We start from the raw sequence: 24,743 nt of genomic DNA, 5'->3' as shown, positions 1-24,743 counted from the left end.
ATAATTAAAGACTTTATAAAAAGGTTGCTTATAAAAATCACTTTAGGTTTAAACATTTACATAACAAGTTAGTGATTTGTCGTAAAACAAATGTAACTCATTGAGATGTATCCACGCGTGTTAGTTAAGTATACGTTCGTTATGGGAAGTACGTTAAGTGTATATAGTCATTTTTATAAATACAACTGATGGGTAATTTAAAATTTCTGGAAAATAACGAAGTTATTAGATTGTGATGTAAATAGCAAGTTTTGAAAACTGATTTTCAACCTCTATATTCTGAAATAAAATGAGGTAATTTAAACTGTTAAATGCGTCATTATGAGCATCATGAAGCTTTTCAATATCTGCATGTTCACTACTTGTGAAAAATAAAATCACAAAAATACTGAACTCAGAGGAAAATCAAATCGAAAAGTCCCTAATCACATACTAGGTCATCTACGTTAATTGGGTTTTTAAGATCCATTATACTAGTAGAAGATCGAACATTAACCTTAATGCTTTGCTTTGCTGTTGAATTGCTTAATTTGTATATTTGCTTGTCTGCACTGTCTGTTTGATAGTTATTGAAAATTTTGTTACGGATATTGTTTGTGGTGGAAAAAAAACAAGCATTATCATGTGAAAATATCAACCAAACAAATAGCGCTAAGCGTTGCAATGCTTTACCTATAAATAAAGGCTCATTTAAAAAGCACCACTTCAGTATCTACATGTAGTATTTTTTCTGCCTTGGTTATAACATAGATAATAGATGGAGTTGAAAATATACGTACAGATGTCCCTTTTTTTGTCTTTGCATATTTTTTTACTTACAAAACAATGAACAATTATCGAAATGTCCATGTTAGAAATATCACAAAATACAGTGAGAAAAACGTATTTAACATTTTGATGATCGGAAGTGTTATCTATGTTTGTTTCCTCTGTTCATTCCTGTCGTCATCCTACTTTTTAAACTAATATCGTATTCAATTGTGTATATTCAATGATGCTGAGACTAAAAGGTAAGCTTTGATTCAGTCCTATCGCCGAATCGGTATATGATGGTATTGTCTTATCTTGCATTACTGGTTTACATATGGTGTGTACATTTCTCAGTTGGTCATACATGAATATATCAGCTCATGTCTGATGTCCCATGTTACATAAACGTTCTAATTCCTATCCACGTTATTTCTTTTCCAATTTCAAACATATGAGGGGAGGGATCAATATACCGTTTAAATACATATAAGACCGTACTGGATAACCAGGTACTTTATATATGAGAAACAGGCAATAGATGCCCTCAATTATTCATTTATACATGTTTTGTTTAATTTACAGTTATGAGTCAAATGTATTTTACAAGGATCACTAATATTTCATCTTTCACGTGATACCTACTTTTCGGCACGTTCTTTTTAACAGGGTCCGATATAGTGGTGTAACATCTTACTTAGTTCATCAAAATTATTTTTACAATTAAAGAATTCCGCTCAAGCCGGTGCTATAGGAGTCTAAAACTTACAGTGAGTTAAGAGGGTTATATTTTTGTTTCACAAAGTTGCTCCGTGGTGAAGGCCTCGTTTTGTCTTTTTTGGAATGAAGAACAGTAATAAAAGTCCTTTTTGTGAGGTTTTTTTTATGCAAATACTGGTTTTGTGGTTTGATTAAATAAAAAGGATTAAGATTTCAGTCATTTTCAAAATCAAAAGCAGATTAAATATGTTCCATAGAATAACAAACAACAAAATTGCCATACCACATACTGACATATTAATTAAAAGCCAATCAAACACCAGGTCTAGCCACGAACAAACATACCGACAAATCCGATGCAGCAAAGACAGTTACAAATTTTCATTTTTCTGCCAAACTGTAAAAGACTGGAACAAATTACCTGAACCAATAGCCTGCAGCACCACTACTGAGTGCTTCAAGGAGAAACCCACTAGAGAGATGCTCCTTGACACTTACAAACACCTACATGTTTAATATGTATCTTGTTTTTATCTTATACCAAAAATTAAAAATAAAAATTGAAAAATATTACTTACATATATTCATTTGTATTATATAAAAATTGAAAAATTATTACGAAATCAAAAATATATATTTTTAATCATTAACAATATTGTTAAACCAGGCATGCGCCGGAAAGTAATCATCAACCAGTTGATGTTTTTCTGTATATGTAAAGAAGAAGAAGATTTTGTATTTTGTATTGATTTAAGCCAGTCTGAATTATAATGACAACTTTAAAGTTATCATTTATCTTATGTTACAAAAGTTTACAACTATTATTTTTTTCATGAAATTACATTTTTGCTTTCATAATAAGTGGAGACAACTCAAATGGTTAAGGTGGTTGGTATGCTTTTTCTGATTTTCTGATCCCAAATTTGTTGAGAAAAAAAATATAATGTTCAAACAGAAGACAAAAATAACTATTCTAAATCCAGATTTTTCACAAACCTCATAGTGTTTAATTTGAAAAATAATAATTTGATTGATAGCGTCGAAAAAAAACTGTTGGAATATAAATTGTTGTCGCTTTATGATTCTCGTGTATAAAAAAATCCACATAACTCTCTTTGAAGTTAAAAGGTCAGTGTTCCCTTATGTTATATATTATGTCTCAGCGTCATTAAACTGTAAATAAAATGTCCAGAAGTAGTATATGTTTGGTTTGTAGTTAGAATACAACTTCGATAACACTCATTTTTTTTCTTATTCCATTGACAAAAATTAGATAAAAGCATCCTTGTGTGATTATAGAAAGTAGCATGACTATTCACAGATGTTCACTTTAGACCGTTTCATAATATATTGATTTATACCAGCTTCAAAGTTACTTTTTCCACGGTCGTAAATTTTCCCATTTAAGAAAACTTTTTAAATTACAAATATCAGTTCACATGGTTAATCCTAAGACCTACTGTAAGGCTGGGTTTTTTTTTTACAATTTGTGTGATGAGGGCCGAGATCGGGGTTGCAGTACATATTGTATACTATGTAGAGTTGTCTCACCTTAGATCAGTCTGGAATCATAAACATGATAATCATGATAAAGGAACAACAATGTAGCTGTAGGAAAAACCAGGGATTGAAAATACTTGACAAGGATTTAAATTGAGAGGTTCATATTTTGATTTAACTGTCAACAAAGTTAATTGAGTTGAAACCTATTTTATCACATGATTGTCTGACCTAAATAATTTCATTCACATGACTATGAATCTATAATATTTGTGTTCCCATGGTTTATGAATGAGAAATTGTCATTGATATTTTTATCCTCAGATAAGATATTTTTAACCTTATTAAACTTTCCAATAAAATTGATACTTTTATAACTGTGAGCCAAGTCCTGCCCCCATATTAACATTTGTTCTTGTCAATACCTCAAACTTTATAGACAGTTAATCTGTAACACAGTTATAACTAAGTGGAGTTAAGACAGACTTACAGGGTAAGACATCTACATGATTATGTAATCCAGATAATCATGATATTTACTGATGCTAGTTTTTATTCCATTTTGAGCTTTTGCATGTAAACATGTAGATCACTTAAGTCAATGAAAAAAAATAGTAATCAAAAATGAATGCTAAATTGTTAAATAATAAGATGCAGCTTCTAACATGTCTAAAGCATCACAAATATTTGGACTACTATAAATGTATTCCTTGCTAATCTGGTCTACAGACAGCATCACAAATATTTGGACTACTATAAATGTATTCCTTACTAATCTGGTCTACAGTAGGTTTTAAAGACATGAAAGATGCAGAAAGATATCACTGCATGTGTAACATAAAAACTGAGAGAAAATAGAAAAACATTTTATTTGTTTACAAATGTTTGGTGTGAGCCAAGGTTATGTGCACTTTGACCTATAATAGTTTACTTTTACGAATTGTTACATGGATGAAGAGGTGTCTCATTAGCACTCATACCACATCTTCTTATATCTTTTTATAAAATCAGTATCAATACAAATCCTGTCACCATTCTTTACTAAGTTAACAAGAATCTGACACTGCTTGAAGATCTTTCATACTATTTTCCTTAAATGTAAACATAACTATTAGCAAAACCAAAATTAGAAGGAAGGTTTGTCAGATTCTTTTATGCAGAACATGGACTCAGGATTTTAAGTTAATCATATTGAGAGTAATACTTCAAGTTCTTGAGAGAATCATATTGTTTTGTTTTTATTTTTCAGAATAAACTGCCTCCTAGATCTGACGATGTGTTTTAGAGGTCTGAGTTATTTACCGATCTTGTTGGTATTGACTTCCTTTGCCACATTTATTGTGTCTTATATCATTGCCATTGTAAGACATGATGTCTCTCCTTATTTTCCTTACATAAGGTTAGTATTTGTGTTTAAGATCTTCCATATCTCAGGGTTCTCACAAGGGCCTTTTACAATAGTGTATATTGAGCTATAAAACACCCTGATTTGTAACATGAGGAAAAAATCAAAGAAGAAAACTAACAGTATAATTTATAACAACTTAACTAAGGTAAAAAAGACATCACAGACATGAACTAACAACAACCACTGAATTGTGTACATACATGATCCTGACTTTGGACCAGTACATTAAGGATGTGACAGGGTTAAACATGTTTATGAGTCCTCAACCCTCCACTTGGGGCAGTGGTCAAACACAAGAAAACACTGAAGAAATCAGTTTCAAAAGTCTTAACTCTAGATATATGCATGAAGCAAAACAAACAAAAAACATAAAAACATGAAACAAATTAGCAGTTATTGAAAGCTAGTTCAACCCAGTTTAAACTAATAAATCCTGTTCTGCCAGACTTAAGTATCAATCACTACAAATCTAAAGCACTGAACCAGTTAATTTCTTCATGAATTACCTCGATGCATTGGACAGTGTAACATGTTATATTTTAATTTCAGTGACACTGGTACCAAGACACCAGAGAGCTGTATTTTTGTAAGAGGCACTACCTCGATGCACTGGACCATGTAACATGTTATATTTTAATTTCAGTGACACAGGTACCAAGCCACCAGAGAGCTGTATTTTTGGACAGTTCCTGAATATATCAGCTGCATTAGGTAATATTGTAAATTCAGAATTTAATTTATTCATATATTGTTGCCATTTTTGAGGAATGGACAAAAAACATTATTAATTATTGCAATTTCAAAAACATCGGCATTCATAAGATTGTATCAGATTTCAGAATGTGACTTCTTGTTTTTGTGATTATTAACCAGTCGCGTTATCTATATTGATAAAGACGTTTATAAATCTATTTATTTTTACACTGTCATACACATTGTAATCACCTAGTAGATAAAATTTGTATATGTTTCAGCTATTGCCACTATGTATGTTAGATATAAGCTGGTATCACAGATATCTGTTGGGGAAGATACAAAACTTGCCTGTTTAAACAAAGCTGGTCTGGTTCTTGGTATTTTCTCTGCACTGGGACTAAGTATGGTTGCTAACTTTCAGGTTTGTATATTATCTATAGTTTGATAATCTTATAAGAGTTATGGTTCTTAGTATTTCTCTTGACAAGGACTGAGTATGGTGGCTAACTTCCAGGTTTCTGTATTAACTTTAGTTTAGTTATCATTAAATTCATTGTCAAATATGGCATGGAAAAATACAAATTTCAGTCAGTTCAGCCCATCTAAAATTTGTTTACAACTAACCAATTATTAAAGAATTTGCTGTTGTTAAAAAAATAAAATTGAGCTTCTTTATTAAAAGGGCACATTTCTTATTACAAATAATTTTATTTTGATGTCTTAACTGCTCACCTGTAATATTCTGTGAAAAGTGTTGGTGTTGATGAATTTGCTCTAGTTTACAGCCTTGTCATCTATTACCTGATGGAGAAATGTGTCTTATCAACATCATATCTAGAAAAAAATCTTCACCAAGAATGATTTTGCATAGATTGTATGATCCCTTTTAATCTTTGATTAGAATCAGAGTTGTCTTTCTTAGATCAAGGATTTGTTTAAAACTAACCTGGTAGAAGAACTAACAATTATTGCATTCCTGACTAATTAAAGTAAAGAAAATAAAGTAATTCCTTTCTTTTAATTCAATAACAAAAACTTACAGATCGTAAGTTTTCTGTTTATTATGTTTTATGAACTGCTTCTTAATTCTTTTCATTTTCCTTGTGCTGTATTTTCCTGTTAGATATTGGCCATAAATATGTTTTATGTCTTCATTTTTTAGAAATGATTTACCCAAGATTTATTTAAAAACTTAAAAAACTCCCTTAATTGTAGTAGAAACAAAAATATGATGTTGGGTTTTTGTCGGTGTATATATATGAATATCCCAAATTTCAACCTTTTTTTTCACATGTGACAAATGTTGATCTAGCCCATTTGACAGTTCAAGCCCAGTGTTTTCTTTAAATCATACAAATTAAACTTTATGTTACAGTAGACAAGTTTTTAGCCAGCACATGTGACAGATTATAAGTCAGGATCCTTGTTTTCTTGTATGTCCTACATTTTAACCTTTATTTTACAGGAGACAAATCGTCACTGGGCTTCTAAAATGTCATACATGTCATATATGATTTTTTTGGCTAAAAATACTTTTTGACACCAATGGTCTGGGCGGGAGGAAATCTTTGGTATTACAAAGTAGCATACAGTTAGACCAATCAAAATGTGTGAAATAAGACATATTACAAAATTGCAAATGTCAGTTTTCTGTAAAGTTTGCTTCCAAAATGTTGTATGAAAAAATTGGCTTTGGGAAAAAAATAATTGTACATTTCTTTATTTCTGTGAAAATAATTTAAGTTCTTGGATAATCCAAAAATGTCAAAGTTTTTATTTCACTGCTATTTACAAAAATGTTCAAGTTTACATATGACATTTTGGAAGCATGCATTTTGCCAAAATTTTCAAAGCCTGTTTGTGAGATATTTTGAAAAATTTGTAATTTACAACATTTTAGAAGCCCAGTGACAAAATGTTGAGCCAGTACATGTGACAGATCCAGCCTTGGTCCTTAAGTTCTTGTATGTCCTCCATTTTAACCTTTATTTTACAGGAGACAAATGTTGAGCCAGTACATGTGACGGGTGCAGCCCTGGTCCTTGGTTTCTTGTATTCCTACATTTTAACCTTTATTTTACAGGAGACAAATGTTGAGCCAGTACATGTGACGGGTGCTGCCCTGGTCCTTGGAGTTGGCGTAATTTATGCTTTTGTTCAGACATGTTTATCATACCGTATGAACCCTGACTACAATGGACTGAGGATCTGTAGAATAAGATTAGCTATCTCATGTATAGCATTAACAGCTATGATCATAAGTATCCTTCATTTGTGTGTTATGATAATTGATGTTCATATTCTTAAAAATTGTAGTTTTGTTTTGTACAATCATCGGTATCTTTTTGTTTAGTTTTAAATGCTGCATGTTTGATGTATAAAGAAAAATATGTCTTTTCGAAAGTGGTTCTTTTAGGGGTTTTTTTCTCAGTTAAAATTTGCATTTATTTTTCAATAATTACATTACATATGAAAAAGAAGATGTGGTATGATTGTCAATGAGACGAATCTCCGCAAGAGACCAAATGACACAGAAATTAACAACTATAGGTCACCAGACAGTCTTCAACAATGAGCAAAGCCCATACTGCATAATCAGCTTTAAAAGGCCCTGAAATGACAAAGTAAAACAATTCAAACTAGAAAACTAACGGCCTAGTTTATATACAAAAAAATGTATGTTTGTTTCATGTATGTTTATTTATAATATGTTATTTTGATTGGCTAGCAGCAATCTCGTGTCATTCTGAAATTAACTTTCATTTAAAAAAAAAAGCATTCAATTCTTAATACAAAGTATTTCACAGTGTTCAACAATCTTGAAGCAATACAGATATTTTTAATACCACAACTATAACTTTTTAAAATGTTTACTTGCTGTTTTGAACAAAATTGGGTCACTAGATATTGCTGTAAAACTGAACTGTTGACATTGAAAAACTAAGCCTACCGTTCTATATAAATTTCTTAACCAGTAATCAGCATTTGTCTCAGCCTCAATATCCAGAATACAAGTTCATGGACATATAGATAAAACAAAATGGAAGCCAGAAGATGGGGTAAGATTGATATTAATAAAAGGAGATGTGGGGTATACATCAGTCAGGGGCGTTACTTAAACAAGTAACTTTTTTTAGTAACTTGTATAGGTAATTTTTGTTTTAAAAAAATATAAAATTACTCAATAGAGTTATTTTAAATTTCAATAAAAGCAGGGACTAAAGTAGTTTTCATGAATTTTTACATCATTTTATATCATAAATTTAAGAATTTGTAAGATTTTAGAGGAGAATAGACATAAAGGGTTACTTTAAAAATAATGACAAAAAAGTTACTTGAATAAGTTATATTGTACATCTTTGAAAGAATTAGTAATAAAACTTATTTTAGGAACATATGTAATTGTTTTGGGTTATAAATTATAAATAACAAGTCTTAATTAATTCATAAGTTTCTATCTATTTATATCTGTCTTCCTTCAAGAGTTTGAAGGAAAACAATATTTTAATAGTCCCAAGAGACCATTCTTTGACCAAGAAGCATCAATATCAAAGTCAGAAAAGCAATTAGTGTTTCAGAAGGATTACATTTTATATTTCATGGGGAAAATAACCAGAGGTCTGTAAAAATTTGTTAAAACTAGTAAAATTTGTATAATTAATCACCTATAAAAATAATATTTAGAAAAGTTACTTATATAAGTAATTTTTAAAATAGCCTTGTTTTCAACATTTCTTATATAGGTAATTTTAAAAGTTACTTGTTTAAGTAATGCCCCTGACTGTACATTGATGAGACAACAACCCATATATCATCATTTTGGATATGATTTGAAGTGTTTTATACTGAACTGAAATTTTGCCTTTGTAAAACTAAAACAAAAAGGTTGTACAAACTGAAAAGTAATGGAGTTGCTTTCTTTTATAAGGACTAGATGGTCTGAGAGCATTTGTTTCCCAGTATTCCTATTGATGTAGAAATATGTTTGAATCAGAGCTTATTATGCATAGCACTCAGAGGTGACTATACTATAACATCTGACAACATTTATCTTACAAAGTAATACATAGCTATATGCAAGTCAGGAGCCTCTGTTCTTTGTTAGACTTGTATGTTTTTTAGTCCCCTATTGATGGAAATTTATCCCTTCCCGAAACCCATTGTATAAAAAAATTTAATCAATGTGTGGTTTCCAGTGATCTCAAAAGATCATTGGATTATTTTAAGGGTCATAACCTCTTTAGCTAACTGGATGAATCAAAATATGCTAACAGGTGCTAATGAAATTGACAACTTCATGGAATGCGAAAGGCACTCGAAGGGGATTTTCGTTTAACAAAAACGAAAAATAATTTTTTAATCATTAGAGAAACAGATTTTTACATAGTTACTCATGGATTATCGGATTTATCCAATCTCCATAGTTAAATTATAAATTTTATAGTCCTCGGACTTTAAAATTGATAATTTAACTATCTCGATTGGATAAATCCAATAATCCATGAGTAACTATGTAAAAATCTGTATCAATGTAAGAATCTATATTTATCATTACAATTTACAGGTCAAGTTCAATTTTCACGAAATTAGCTTTTCTTCTTGTTTAGTTCAAGCCCTTTCCCTAGAATTAAATTTTTGTGACAATATGCATGTACTGATTAATTACTAGATTTTTTTTCAAAGGGAAATAGCTCCTTTTTAACCAATATTTTAAAGACATTGAATTAATGATAAATGACATTTTGGGTTTGTTCCCTTTTCTTTGGTAAATTGTTTGAAGAATTTAGTGGTAGGTTTGTTTGTTATTCTGTATAAACTAATTTTTTTAATGTTATATTTTTAAATCTCTTTTGGATGAAGTGAACTTTTTTATATAGATAATAATCTATATTTCATTTTAGGAATAATTCATTGAAGCCATAGTTTGTTTGAAATTTACACATGGCCTGAGCCATGATATTGTAATTTTATCCTCATTGTCAGCGAGGGATATAATTAACAAATATCATTGCCCAAGCCATGTGTAAATTCACTAAAATAATCAGTTTATTCACACTTGTTTAACTTTTTGTCATTCTTGAAGATATTGATTTGATGAATAGTATGCAGTTTTATCATGACAATTTACAGATCACGTTGAAATTTTGTTCCAGTCTGATGATTTTGTGCAGAGTTATGGTCTTTGGACATAAAAATCAGTTTTCAACACTTTTTTCCTCATGCCTGAAGATATTGACTTGATATTTTTATGTAGTTACATACTCCACCACAAGTTATAGATCAAGTTAGAATTTCCTTCAATTAAAATATTTTTTTAACGGGTAGGGGACTATGTATTGCCATGCAATACTCTCAGAATGCTTGTAACTTTTCATTTATAAGGAATTCAAAATGTAATAGTTATTATGGAGGATGAATTTGATTTTAAGCTTTGGCCTATCTGTTATCAAATGAAGTCCCAATTTTAAATTAACCGTTTTCTATCGGTTTTGTTCATTTTTGCTTGGACGTACGTTAACCATGCCATATAATCTTGACCTATATTTCAGGGATTTACAGCCCACATAATCAGTACTATATCAGAATGGGTGACAGCCGTTACATTTCTCCTCTTTTTCTTCACATTTGTCAGAGACTTCCAGAAAGTAAAGCTAGGAATAGTAGCCACAGTTCTAGTCCGACATTTAGATGTAGAACCTACGGAAGATATCAGTGAACGTGTGGATGAGAGAAGACCACTCTTATCTTGATAGACAGTAGTGGTAGAAGTACTGTGACTTATTTGTGATAAAGTGCCATGCTTTACAGGCTTCAGTGAAAACCAAACATACCCTGTTCATGTCAGTAATGAGTTTTATAGAACTATGACGTTAAGTCTTTGATCTACTAGAAATTAAGAATGTGTGTCATTATGCAGCTTTATGACAGTTATAAACTTTCATGCATTCCTTTGTTTGTGTTTATAAATGTCATTAATGAAGAGGTGTCTCAAACTCTACCTCTCTAAGAGATAGCTTCATATAGTTTTATTTTCTTGCTTTCATCTAAAGTCACAGAATATGAGGCAGTGATTACAATCTTGAGTGGACACTTCATAAACTATTTGTATAAATCTTATGTTTTAAAAGGTTTATAAAAACTGGACTCTCCATACCTTATATATAGATAAAATTGAGAATGGAAATGTTTATTTGTTTCAGTCTGTGGTACATTAAGTGTCCTTGACCTCATTTTCATGGTTCATTGGTCAATGTTTAATTTTGGTGGATTTATCTGTTTCTCAGATAAGCAATAGATGAGCTTTATTTGGTGTATTGTATGAGTATAATATGTACACTTCTGTCTGGTAGCTTTTATCTGAGCTTGACCTTTTTTCATGGTTCATTGAACTATGTTAAGTTTTTGATGTTTGGTTTATTTCTCATATACTATAATCTGACCTTGACCTTTATTGGCCAAAGTTTTGCAAGGTTTTGTAAGTTTATTAGTTATTATTTATAATCAAAACTTTATTTTGTGTATGAAATGATTGTAAGGTGTATGCGATTCCATGAATAAGAACCTTTTTATAGGATAAGTTTTATTCCCATACAAATGGCATTATTGTTAATTTATTTTTGTCTATAGTACATGAAAGGAGACATATCTCATTATAAACTGTTAAAACATGTATGATCTATCCTAGTGTTTGATACAGATTATGTCCTCTTGGTTTTATCAAGTTTTTATTGATTGTATTATGTGTATCTATGTTTAGTTTGTAATACCTATGATTTACATCATTGTTGGTGCATTATATGATTATTGAAATTTTTGTGTTTTTTAATCTTTTTCTGATGTTTTTCTTGTTTTATTGAATAGCAATGCTTAAGTCTTTTTAAGAGTGCATTTTCTTGTGTTATTATCGAACGTCAGTGGTTTTATCCAATTACTTCGGCTTCCTCCACCAATAAAAACTGACGGCAAAGAAATAGCCTAAATGTGGTGCTTAAAAGTGGCGTTAAAACACCAGAAATCAAATCAAATCTGACTTGTGTTATTAAATTGTAATGGAAATCCTATAGGTATTCTATGCTCTGATCTCTTTTTAAACTGCCCTTGCTAGAAGGTCGAAAACTTGACCATGTTCAATATGTATATTACTTTATCAATCACATCATGAACATGCAGGAAACAGATTGTCACAATGTAAGAAAGTAATAATGTAAATTATTGACAGTGATTTAAAGCGTAAGTCTGCTTTAATATTATATCTTAATCATGATTAAGTATGTCCTCTTATAGGTATGATTATGTTTTGTCTTGTATAATCATGATTTAGTCTTCCTCTTACAATTATGGTAACATCATGATCATGATTATGCTTTATCTTTATAATCATGATTTTGTATTCCTCTTATTATTATGATTCTGTTTTATTTTGCAGAAGCATGATTTTTGTTAAATTGTTGAATAAAAATCGTTTGATCTATTTTATTTTCATATTATGCATGTCTTTAGCATTGATAACCAATCAATTGTCCAGTTTTATTTTAATCAGAATAATATCTCATTTTGTCTTTCAGTTATTAAATCATTATCTGGTTTGTTACATGAATTTAATTCATTTTACATACCAAGTTATTCTTTATATGTATATATGATTTTATTATTGATTAAAAATTTTTTTTAAATAGTCACTTACATATTAATCTCGGTAACCCCTGATTTAACAGGTTTAAGGAACATTACATGCAGTTATATTCCTGATAACAAAATGGTGGTCAAGTTTGATATTGATGATTTTATTTTTATACGACTGCAAAAATAGAAAATTTTTTGGTCGGTTTTTTGGTATCACGTTGGCGTCGTCGTCGACCGAAGACATTTGGTTTTTGCACTCTAACTTTAGTAAAAGTTAATAGAAATCTATGAAATTTTAACACAAGGTTTATGACAAAAAAAAAGGTTGGGATTGATTTTGGGTGTTTTGGTCCCAACAGTTTAGGAATTAGGGGCCCAAAACAAGGTCCAAAATAAGCATTTTTCTTGGTTTTTGCACAATACTTTTAATAAAAGTTAATAGATATCTATGAAATTTTAACACAAGGTTTATGACCACAAAAGGAAGGTTGGGATTGATTTTGGGAGTTTTGGTCCCAACAAATTAGGGGCCAAAAGGGTCCAAAATTAAACTTTGTTTGATTTCATCAAAAACTGTATTATTGGGGTTCTTTGATATGCCAAAACCATGTATTCAGATTCTTTATTTTTGGTCCTGTTTCAAATTGGTCTACATTAAGGTCCAAAGGGTCCAAAATTAAACTCAGCTTGATTTTAAAAAAATAATAATTCTTGGGGTTCTTTGATTGCTGAATCTAAACATGTACTTAGATTTTTGATTATAGGCCAAGTTTTCAAGTTGGTCCAAAGTGAGGTCTAAAATTATTATATTAAGTATTGTGCAATAGCAAGAAATTTTCAATTGCACAGTATTTCACAATAGCAAGAAATCTTCAATTGGTAACTGGGGTATAGAAATATAGTCACTTGGTCTTCTTCCGACCGGCAGTAAAACGCTTGCCAAAGTGGGTCGTCCGTTTGGCTGTGCAGGATGTATCAAGTTCGCAGTCACGTCCGGTCAGAAGGGGGACGTTAAATCCGATGCCTCATGTAAAGAGAGTGCCACGCTCTTTACATGTTAAGAACCCTTGCAAGTACTCTTTTGAGGGGTCCGTAGGTGGCCTGTTGTAAGGCAAAATTTCTGTCCCTATCCAAGATACCCTCATTTTACAGTGGCAGTCCAAATTTCCCCGACCATCATCCCAGATGGCCTCTATCATATCAACCTACCTATTGTGTTTATTGTGAACTTGTTCTCGTCCTGAATATGCATGAAATATTTGCCACTGGACGTTAAGCAACCACCAATCAATCAATCAATCAACAATTGCACAGTATTGTGAGAGTTTTGTGCAATAGCAAGAAATCTTCAATTGCACAGTGTTGTCCCGTTTTTAAATTGGTCTACATTAAGGTCCAAAGGGTCAAAAATTAAACTTTGTTTGATGTCAACAAAAATGGAATATATGGGGTTCTTCAATATGCTGAATCTAAAAATGTTTTTATATTTTTAATATTTGGGCCCGGTTATCAAGTTGGTCCACATTGAGGTCTGAAGGGTCTGAAATTGAACATTATTTGATTTCATCAAAAATTGAATTATTGGGGTTCTATGATCTGCTGAATCTAACCATGTATTTAGATTTTGGATATTGTACCATGATAGGAAAATGTCAAATTTAATTTTTTTAAGTTTTTAAGTTTAAGTTCTTAGACCACATTCATTCTGTGTCAGAAACCAATGTTGTGTCAACTATTTAATCACAATCCAAATTCAGAGCTGTATCAAGCTTAAATGTTGTGTCCATACTTGCCCCAACTGTTCAGGGTTCGACCTCTGTGGTCGTATAAAACTGCGCCCTGCGGGGCATCTGGTTATAGATTGTTAATATGATGTGCTGTTTCACCACTGTCCAAGGCTAAGGGAGGGAGGATTGTGCACCCACAAACAAACTTAGCCCCACAACAGTATATGTGTGTGCCAGCATGTCCCAACTCCAAGGCTAGAGTATGTAATTAAGTGGTTGCTGTTTGTTTCTGTTTTTACATTTGTTCTTCGTTTGTTGCTTTGTGCTTTCGGCTGTTTGATTTCTTATTTAAATTGTTTTATATTAGTTTTATTGGGGCCTTTTATAGCTTGCTATGCAGTATGGGTTTTGTTCATTGTTGAAGGAAGTATGGTGACCTTTCTAAATCATGTCAGTGTCTACACATAACTTTTAAAGTGTGCTCTGTACTTCAACAATATGGCAGTTGTTTTCCATTCGTTTGATGTGTTTATGCTTTGGTTTTGCCATCTGATAGACAATTTATGTTTTGATTTTTCTTAAAGTTCGTTATTTTTGTTATTCACTTTTTAGCTCACCATTCCGAAGGAACTGTGAGCTTTTGCCATCACTTGACTACAACTTTGGCCGAGTGCTGTATATAAAAATAGATGTTGTATGATTGTCAATGAGACAGCTCTCAACAAGATACCAAATGTCACATAAATTAACCGTTGAATTATAGGTCACCGTACAGCCTTCAAAAATGAGCAAAGCCCATACCGTATATGCAGCTATAAACTATTTCAAACATCTTCTCTGAAATTACTGAACCAGTTTCAACCAAACTTATTAAGCTGAATGATCCTAGAATAAAGTTTGTATTTTATTTTTTGTTTCGTCAAAAAACATGGCCACCATTGCTAACAATATAAGATAGGGGTAAAATGCAGCTTTTGGCTTATGTATCTCAAAAACCAAAGCATTTGGAGCAAATCTGACATGCCTGATAAAAGTATTCATTAGATGGAGTTTCATCAGCTTTGACATTTTCAGATGAATCTTATAACCCATTGCATGGTTACTGCCACTAAATTTGTAAATTAAAGGAAATCATGTTTTGCAGTTTTTGCTTATTATTATGAATATTAATAATGGTGAAGACAAACTATAAACAACAAATATTTTCAGCAAAGTAAGATCTACAAATATGACAAGACAATAACAATCAAATCCAAGGAGTAAACAAAGCCTCACAAACCTAAAGGACATTTACATCAACAGTTATAAATAATATTTAAGAAGCAACACGAACTCCACTAAAAACCGGGAGTGAAATCAGGTGCTCCGGAAGGGTAAGCATTTCCTGCACCGTATATTGTTAATTGTCCTCTTAAGGAGTTATTGCCCTTTAAAGAACATTTTTCACAATTTGTTCATCTATAAAAAAGATGTGGTATGATTGCTAATCAGACAACTATCCACAAGAGACCAAATAACATAGCAATTAACAACTATGGGTCACCGTACGACCTTCAACAATGAGCAAAGTCCATATACATACCGCATATAGTCAGCTATAAAAAGCCCTGAAATGACGAATGTAAAACCATCTTGTCACAAACGTGAAAATATTGTTTTTTTCTATATTTCGTGCTGGATACAGTCTTTTTTTTTATTCCGCCGATGAAAACAGAACCTTGAATTTATACGTAATGTTTGTTAACATGAATGTCGTAGACTCGACGGGAAACTGGAAAGAAAATACATTAAATAACATTCTCCACAACATTTGTACGTTGTCAACTATGCAAATAAAGTGTTAATAAATGCACATTTAAGCATATTTTTAAGCTTTTAAAACTTCTTGCAATTGTATTACGTAAATATGTAAAAACGAACAATTTTGCATTATTTCAGATCTCATTCATATTCAAAGAATCCAGAAACGTATACAAATGTATGTATTGATATGTGTGATATATCGCTCTGGATAAGACTGGTGTTTGTATAAAAAAAAAAAAAAAAAAGAACACATGAATCCTGCATCCATGATTGTTTACTATGATAATCGCGTTATCATTTAGAAAATTATAATACAATTACAAAACCGTATGTGTAAACAAATTATCTCTAGCAATACATGAGGATTTGCTTCAAGCCTTAATTTAAATCTAAAAAGATGTAGTTTGATTGCAATTGAGACAGCTCTCGACTATAGACACCAAAATACCAGGTGCGTAGCTCCCTATACGCCAACACGCAGTTGCGTGCACATCGATTTGGCATGCAAAATAAAATTGCAAAATAAACATTTATAAATTAAATGTTTAAAGGAAACACATATGTTGTCACTTTTTTAATTGATGAAATGTCATTAAATAACGGCATTTGGTTTCAAAATAGAAGTTCTATTGGAGATCATGACAAAATCGGACAGTATTACTTGTATCTCATTACAAGATTTGAATTTGTTATACTCAGTCTAAGACATGTAATTTCGGAGCACATTTTACAGAGTACGGTTTATCTGTTTGGAATGAGATGTACCAATCGGCATTAGATTTATCAGAACCCTTCGATATCGTTGAAAATATGACACGGCGATGTGTTCGACAGACTACCAGAGCCAATCACCCTGCAAACACGCCAAAACAGTATTGGAAAGTCTCGTTATAATTTGCGTTTATAGACCATATGATAATGGAACTGGAGAGTGTAGTCACGCCTGGAATTAACAGAAAATCGCTTCTTTGTGTCGTATCTGCTTCTTCGTGTTGTAGGAAATATAACAAACTAACAAATCTCAACATTGTCTGAGACATGTTACGAAACTGACCTGTTATGTAGTTTTGACGAATTCAATTGGGAGGTCGCTCGATGGCGAATACGTACGTTGCATGGTTTATAACATCTCGCAAGTGCTACCGTGGAGATCTATCAGTGTACTAGTCTGTTGAAATCAAATGTACGATCAACAATGCACAACTACTGGTTATCATCGCTAGCATTACTGCATATTCATCGGCGTTTCAGTGTAAATATTGACAAAGTAATAGAGAAGTTCGTTTCTGCCTAGACCCGAAAAGAAGATTTTGGACAATTTTGAGTAAATTCTGTATCAGAAAAATGTGTAGTTTATGTTTTCAATTAACCATGATTTACTCTATTCAGAAGCTTTATTAATAGTTTTACATTCATAAATTGTTAATAAGTCCTATCTACATGTAGCTCCTCTTTCAACTGTCCTATAACCGAAAACCGAAAAAAAAAACATTTTTCTGCGTAAAAGGGTCCCAAATTTTTTTCGCCTAGCTCCGCTCGGCGGTAGTTGCTTGCACATTGTTTCTTTCTAGCTACGCCCCTGAATACTTAGAAGTTAACAATTATAAAGTCACCGTACGGCCTTCAATAATAAGCAAAACCCATACCAAAACCTCACCGAAATGACAAATAAAATTAAAATGGAAATAGGAATAAATCAAAGAGACAACAACCCGACCAAAGAGCAGATAACAGCCGAAGGCCACCAATTGGTCTTTAACGCAGCAAGAAAAATCCCGCACCCGGAGATGGATCTCAACTGGTCCCTAAATAAAAATATGTACATAGACGTCATACTAAGCTGAAAAACATATTAATGAACTAAAATTTAAAAACATACAAGACTAACAAAGGCCAGAGGCTCCTGACTTAGGCCGGGTTTAAATATGTTTTGAGGGATCTCAACCCTCCCCTATACCTCTAACCAATGTAGAATAAAGAATCACACAACAGTTAATTGCAGTTGAAAAGAAGTATGCATGTCTTTTTCTAGTTTTATTGTTCTGTATTGCTGTCGCATTAACTTATACCCGACGTCTCCTATTCTTAATTGTCATTACACCGCGTCTACTGTTCTGTGTTGTCTTGTTGTCATATTCCCCGCATCTCCTATTCAATTCTAGTTAGCTGTCTCGTTGTCAATGTCCCTCGTTTCCTGTTCTGTGCTGCTGTGTCGTTGTCATATTCCCTGTGTCTCCTGTTCTGATTATGTTCCCAAGGCCGCCTCCAAATATATATCTCACTAATAAATTGTAAATTTATGTATGATTTAGTGTTGTTAGGATTTTGTCTCTATCCATCATTATTTCCATTTATTTTGGCTCTTCGTAGTAATATTTGCTGTTGTATTTTTTGTTTTTATTTTCTAGTGAAGCTGACATTGAGGGGCACCACGTACACTTTGTTATAAATTATTCATGAGAATATTATGTACCAGTATATGCTGAGGGTATATGTCATTTGGTTTTTCGTGTTTTGACCAAAGCCAAAGAGGTAGATAAAACACCACCAAAGACTAAAACACATCTGTTAGACGAAAATCAAAAAACGTAATAAACCATTTAGAAAATAAAGATAGAAAAAATAATTTAGTGTTAATTGAAAAAAGATATTAAGGAAATAAAATCGTGACCATGATCAGCCCTTAGACATAAGATATTATGTAATGCACAAGTTAATATGTAGCTTCATTAGATTACCAGCGGGAAATCCCCCTTCATCACGCTGGGAACATGGTCGTCTGCTGAGTTCTATAGCGACATTATTCCGATAAAAATGAAAATTTGTTATTAACAGATGATTAAATATAATTATAGGCACTGTTTGAAACATTAGTATATATTACAGAATGAATTTTTGATTCAATGTTTAATGGCCATGTGGTGAACGTGCGGAGATATTCTGATTCTGTAAGATTTCTCTTAACGATGTATAAAGTAAAGAGAGTTTATACCAGATATCTTAATTTTTCGAGAAAGTTTTTGCTTATGATAAAAAACGAAAAATGCTACCAATATCGTTTCCCGGAAGTAGTGAGTAAAAATTGCATTTGACCCTGAAGTTCAGATGTCAATGCATGTCCTTGTACTAGTTGACCTCTGACCTTGTTTTCTGGTAGTCGGTGCATGCTATGTTTGTAATTTGTCCAGAGAATATATTTGAATACAAAATTTGCAATTTGTTATATTGAGAAAATATGGTATGGCTGCACAATTTGTTTTGTTGAGAAAATATGGTATGGCTGCACAATTTGTTTTGTTGAGAAAATATCGTATGGCTGCACAATTTGTTTTGTTGCATTATCGTGTTATTTATGGTTTGGTGCACTTCGGTTTTATATCTTTCGGATTTTCTATATTTTTTTTATCGAGTGCCAAGATGGTTGTCGTTGGTACTCGTGTGCTATATTGGGCGCATTGCATTTGCACCAATTTAAAAAAAAAAATCCAATATTTCATTTGCGCAAAAAGGTTATATTTCATTTTGGGCTGCTGTATCAACTGATAATTCAAGAGAACCAACTTATAATTTACTCAAGTTTATTGTCATGAAAGTGCTTTCTTTTGGTTTTTATGAACAGAACTGTGTTTTAACCAGATTTTAACGTTGATTTAAAATTATAACAGAACTGTGTTTTATCAAGTTTTAACATTACTTGACTGGTTTTTTTTAAGATGACTGGTTTCTGAGGAAGACATTTTATTATGCAAACAAGAACTGTATTTATATAAAAAAAAAATATCTTTTTTCCGGTATTTACCTGTAAATTGGCGCAAATGAAAGGTTTTATTATGGCGCAAATGAAAGATTTTTTTGGCGCAAATGAAATGCCAATTGGCGGGAAAGCAAAGCACTGGATATTATATTGGTTTGTTGTTTTAAAAATATGCCGTTATTTTCTCAATTAAAATAATTCATATTTTCATATTTTTCATCTCTTTATTAATTAGCAATCATGCCACATCTCTTTATTGATTAGCAATCATGCCACATCTCTTTATTTTTATATTGACAATGCCATGGTAAAAAACGGCAAACGACAAAAACATAAGCAACAGTAATTCAAAACCAAGATAGAGTAAGCAACAGTATACAAAACGAAGATAGAGTAAGCAACACACACCCCACAAAAAGACAGGGGGGTTTTCTCGAAGCTATCTTATGATTAGGATGTGAACTAAGACCATCTCATGGCATGTCTTTGTCCTAAGTCGTGTTCTCAAAGCTCTCTTAGGATTATGATGTGTACTAAGACCATCTCATGGCAAGTCTTTGCACTAAGTCGTTTTCTCGAAGCTATCTTATGATTAGGATGTGTACTAAGACCATCTCATGGCAAGTCTTTGTCCTAAGTCGTTTTCTCGAAGCTATCTTAGGATTAGGATGTGTACTAAGACCATCTCATGGCAAGTCTTTGTCCTAAGTCGTGTTCTCGAAGCTATCTTAGGATTAGGATGTGTACTAAGACCATATCATGGCATGTCTTTGTCCTAAGTCGTGTTCTCAAAGCTCTCTTAGGATTATGATGTGTACTAAGACCACCTCATGGCAAGTCTTTGTCCTAAGTCGTTTTCCCGAAGCTATCTTATGATAAGGATGTGTATTAAGACCATCTCATGGCAAGTCTTTGTCCTAAGTCGTTTTCTCGAAGCTATCTTATGATTAGGATGTGTACTAAGACCATCTCATGGCAAGTTTTTGTCCTAAGTCGTTTTCCCGAAGCTATCTTATGATTAGGATGTGTACTAAGAACATCTCATGGCATGTCTTTGTCCTAAGTCGTGTTCTCGAAGCTCTCTTAACTTAGAATATATCTTATATTGGGCAGGAGGGTTGAAATTGGTCTTTTGGACAGGAGGGCAGGAGGTATAAAATCGATACATAGGGCAGGCGGGTTTTTTTTCGATTTTATTTTATACATAGATATATATTTATGTTGTATAACACATATCGATATACATAACAATTTACTTACTTTCTTACACATTAATGTTGTATAGATGTATATTGAGTCACGATTGATTCATTCTTTAACAAAAATACTTTGTCCTTGTAACACATTCTTAGTCATATGATTATTAAACTCCTTAGATATGTTTCAGGGATTTATTTGAACATGGTAAAAATCTTTTTTTTTAAGTACTTATTTCAAAACAGCCTATACTTTTACTTTTGTGTATTTCTAAAGAGGTGAGACCAAGTTCCCTGAAATTATTTCACCGATGAGTCATTTTCGAAAGTCTTTCAATCTCAATCAATCAATCAGTATTTTTTCCTTACGGAATAAAGGGAATCGAAAACTTGTTCCAACAGGAACATATAGATCTACATGTAAGTATTATGACATCATTCATAACCAAGTTTCCAGTGGAACGTCTTTTAAGTGGAGCAAATTTTCACATGAAATTCTCCTCAAACGAGCTTGTAAATGGAACTCACGTGAAAAATTTCATGTGAATTGCACGTGAACTGAAATTCATGTGTATCTCATGTGAAATTTTTCACGTGAATTTCATGTGAACTTTATAAATAAAATTGGTATTTTTGATGATTTTAATTGAATTTTACAATTAAGATGTAATTTTAATAACTTTACTTAAAAAAATACACGTGAATTTCACACAAAAAAATCATGTGAATTTCACATGAGTTTAACATGAGATTCACGGGAAACTCACATGATCTTATTTCACGCGAATTTCAGGTATAAACTCGTTTGAGGTAAAATTCACATTGATTTCACGTGCGATTCAGGGAAGCTCTCTTAGTTTTAGGACGTGTCCTAAGACCAACTTATATTAAGGACATATCTTAGTCCTAGGAGGGTTCATCAAAAATGTCCTAATTCATGATAATTCTAGGAATTGTCCTATCTTTAGGATACCAATTGAGGTGTCTTAAGATGGTCTTATGATGGCCCTAACATTCGGTAACATATCTAATACGGTTAATTCATAAATAAATGGATTCTCTCACAGTATTTGACAGTTTACTAAAGAGCACAATTTATTCTTTTAGACTTCGCCAAGGAGTATCTGCATCTGTAAAATTGGGATTTCGTCTCTTGCTCATATTAACACATATTTTCTTTTGCAGTTATAAAGTAGTTGGAGTATCACAAATCATATGAACGATGCACGATATTTGCCTTTGAATTTTTTAAAGTATGAAACAGTGACATTTCGAATTCAACTCACCCAAAACATATTATATTATAATTTCTACCGATTATATATTTAGTTTGAACTATTTACAATTAGTTTGTTCAATTCTTAAAAAAACATGGCTAAACTTTTGTCCAATGTTTTGTTTCATATAGTTTGAATATAAATATAAGTATATAAAAATTATTTTTTACCTTTTATTTAAAACTAATGACATATCTGAGACCTCGTCTCGAAGCTGTCTTAGGAGGATCTTAGCAAAGATATCATAAACATGTCGCAACTTGTTCAAATTTAAATTAAAGCGTATTAATAATTGGGGTGGTGTTCTCGAAACTATCTTTGGACTAGGACGTGTCCTAAGACCAACTTATGACAAGTCTTTGTCCTAAGTCGTGTTCTTGAAGCTCTCTTAACTTTGGATATATCGCATTTTTCGTCCTAACTTTAGGACACCTAATTAGGTGCCGTAGGATCATCCTATCTTCATCCTAACTTAATAAAGCTTGAAATTCACTTTTTGCTAATTTTTTTACGTGTAGATAAACATGAAATGAAACGAACTATTGGTTATAAACTCTTATATAAAGAAATTCTGCATGATGTTAAACTTTTAACTTCGTGTTTCACGATACTATGACACTACAAATTCAAATTTTCATTTCAAAACAAATTGTTTTCCAATTTATATTTTCAATCCTTTATTATCTAATTTTATAATTACATTTGAAATCATGCATATAATTTTATACATATAATTATAAAATTCATAAACTGTTTTATTAATTTGTTTCGTCATTTATAATGTTTAATAACAAAATTACTTAAACGATTTAAAATTTCGTACTTAGGATATGTTTAGGACGTCCTAACATAAGATGCGTCTGAGATAGCTTCGAGACACAACTTAAGAGTGTCCTAAACTTATCCTAAGTCCATCCTAAAATTGGTTTTAGAATGTGACTTAGGACGGATCTTACGATACTTTAGAGAACACCACCCCAGATAATTTGCAAAATTAACATACAGAATAGGTTTTATATAAATAGTCTATTAATAATTTACTAATATACATATGAACTTAAAATAAAAATTGAGAAAAGGGAAAAAAAATATAACATGAGTTGAATTCAATATGTCCCTGTATCGGTTTAAAGAAATAAGGTTAAAGGATAAAATCGTGCACTCTCCCGACTTGATACCAATACATCGATTGACAAATCATTATAATCCCTCAACCAATAAAGATTTAGTTGTGAGCAGGAATTGGAGAATAGACAATTGGATAATAATAAGATAATTTTTGCAAAATTAATATAAAAACTGCGTGTTATTTATATAAATAAACATATGAATATCCTAAGACCATCATAAGACATCTCTCGGGTAGTCCTAACTTTATGAACAACTTTAAGAAGGACCACTTTGTGAAACCCACTTAGGACTACGATACGTCGTAAGACCATCCTCAGACAGCTTTGTGAAACTGGCCCCTGATTACTTAGAAATATTAATGATGTTCATCACCACCACTTATACGATATGTCTCTGTCTCTTATAATGATCTATTCCAAGACCAAATACAAATGTTGATAAAAAATCTTTTCATTATTCTGCTGCAAGGTATGTCATAATTTACCACCTATAATAAAAAATTGTCGTAATGTGAAATTATTCAAAAAATATTGTTATGATCATATTCTTGAAAATTCTATGCAAGTCGAATAATTTGTTTTCTTTCTTTTATGGTTAAAATATGAAAACTTAACCAAACTTTATCAATTATTGCCATTTGTATGTTTGGATTATTAACTTAAATTGTGTAGCTTGTAATATATATATATTATTTTAATGCATGAATGTTGACTAACATGTATTTTGTTTGAGGGCCTCAATGCAAATTAGACTAGTTGAGTGACCCTCTTTAAATAAATAATTTATTATTATTATTATTTAGTTCAAAATTGTATGTCTTTGAGTTTTGTTCGCTACAGAATTATATGTACTAAAATCAAAATCTATAATAATAATCCTACACTTTCTGTATAGGAATGAAAGTTAAACGAACTGGTAAAACTATTTCCGGACGAATATCTACTAATATTTGAACAAGCGAATATTTTCGCACTTTTTATGAACTAATCCAATAACAAGTCGTACATGTAAACAAGATATAGTTAGTTGGGTGTGAAATGGCAATCTGATGACCAGAGGTAGGCCCGCTGACATTAATCCAATGGATTATCTTTATCCTCTGTGGCTGGAGGGCGTGGTCCGGCAACATGAGATGGGGCATCTGGACCAAGACGTCAAACA

At 31.8% G+C, this 24,743-nt stretch overlaps 1 protein-coding gene across 4 annotated transcripts; it reads left to right on the top strand.

Annotated features, from left to right (window-relative positions):
• The first annotated feature begins 912 nt into the window (after window positions 1-912).
• LOC139529685 (DNA damage-regulated autophagy modulator protein 2-like) lies at window positions 913-12,542 on the top strand. Of its 4 annotated transcripts, none has more exons than XM_071325536.1 (7): window positions 913-1,010; window positions 4,217-4,366; window positions 5,019-5,086; window positions 5,350-5,492; window positions 7,155-7,332; window positions 8,054-8,130; window positions 10,621-12,542. In XM_071325536.1, exons 2-7 carry the CDS (start codon window positions 4,242-4,244, stop codon window positions 10,819-10,821), a joined length of 792 nt encoding a protein of 263 aa, XP_071181637.1. In that variant the 5' UTR covers window positions 913-1,010; window positions 4,217-4,241; the 3' UTR covers window positions 10,822-12,542. The 4 variants fall into 4 exon arrangements, with proteins under 4 accessions (XP_071181637.1, XP_071181636.1, XP_071181638.1 ...); XM_071325535.1 differs by lacking the exon at window positions 913-1,010 and adding an exon at window positions 2,995-3,127; XM_071325537.1 differs by lacking the exon at window positions 913-1,010 and adding an exon at window positions 3,080-3,460.
• Window positions 12,543-24,743: the final 12,201 nt, after the last annotated feature.

Source organism: Mytilus edulis, chromosome 7 (genome assembly GCF_963676685.1).
Source record: "Mytilus edulis chromosome 7, xbMytEdul2.2, whole genome shotgun sequence".
Taxonomy (NCBI): Eukaryota; Metazoa; Mollusca; class Bivalvia; order Mytilida; family Mytilidae; genus Mytilus; species Mytilus edulis.
This window is presented reverse-complemented; position numbering and strand designations above follow the sequence as displayed.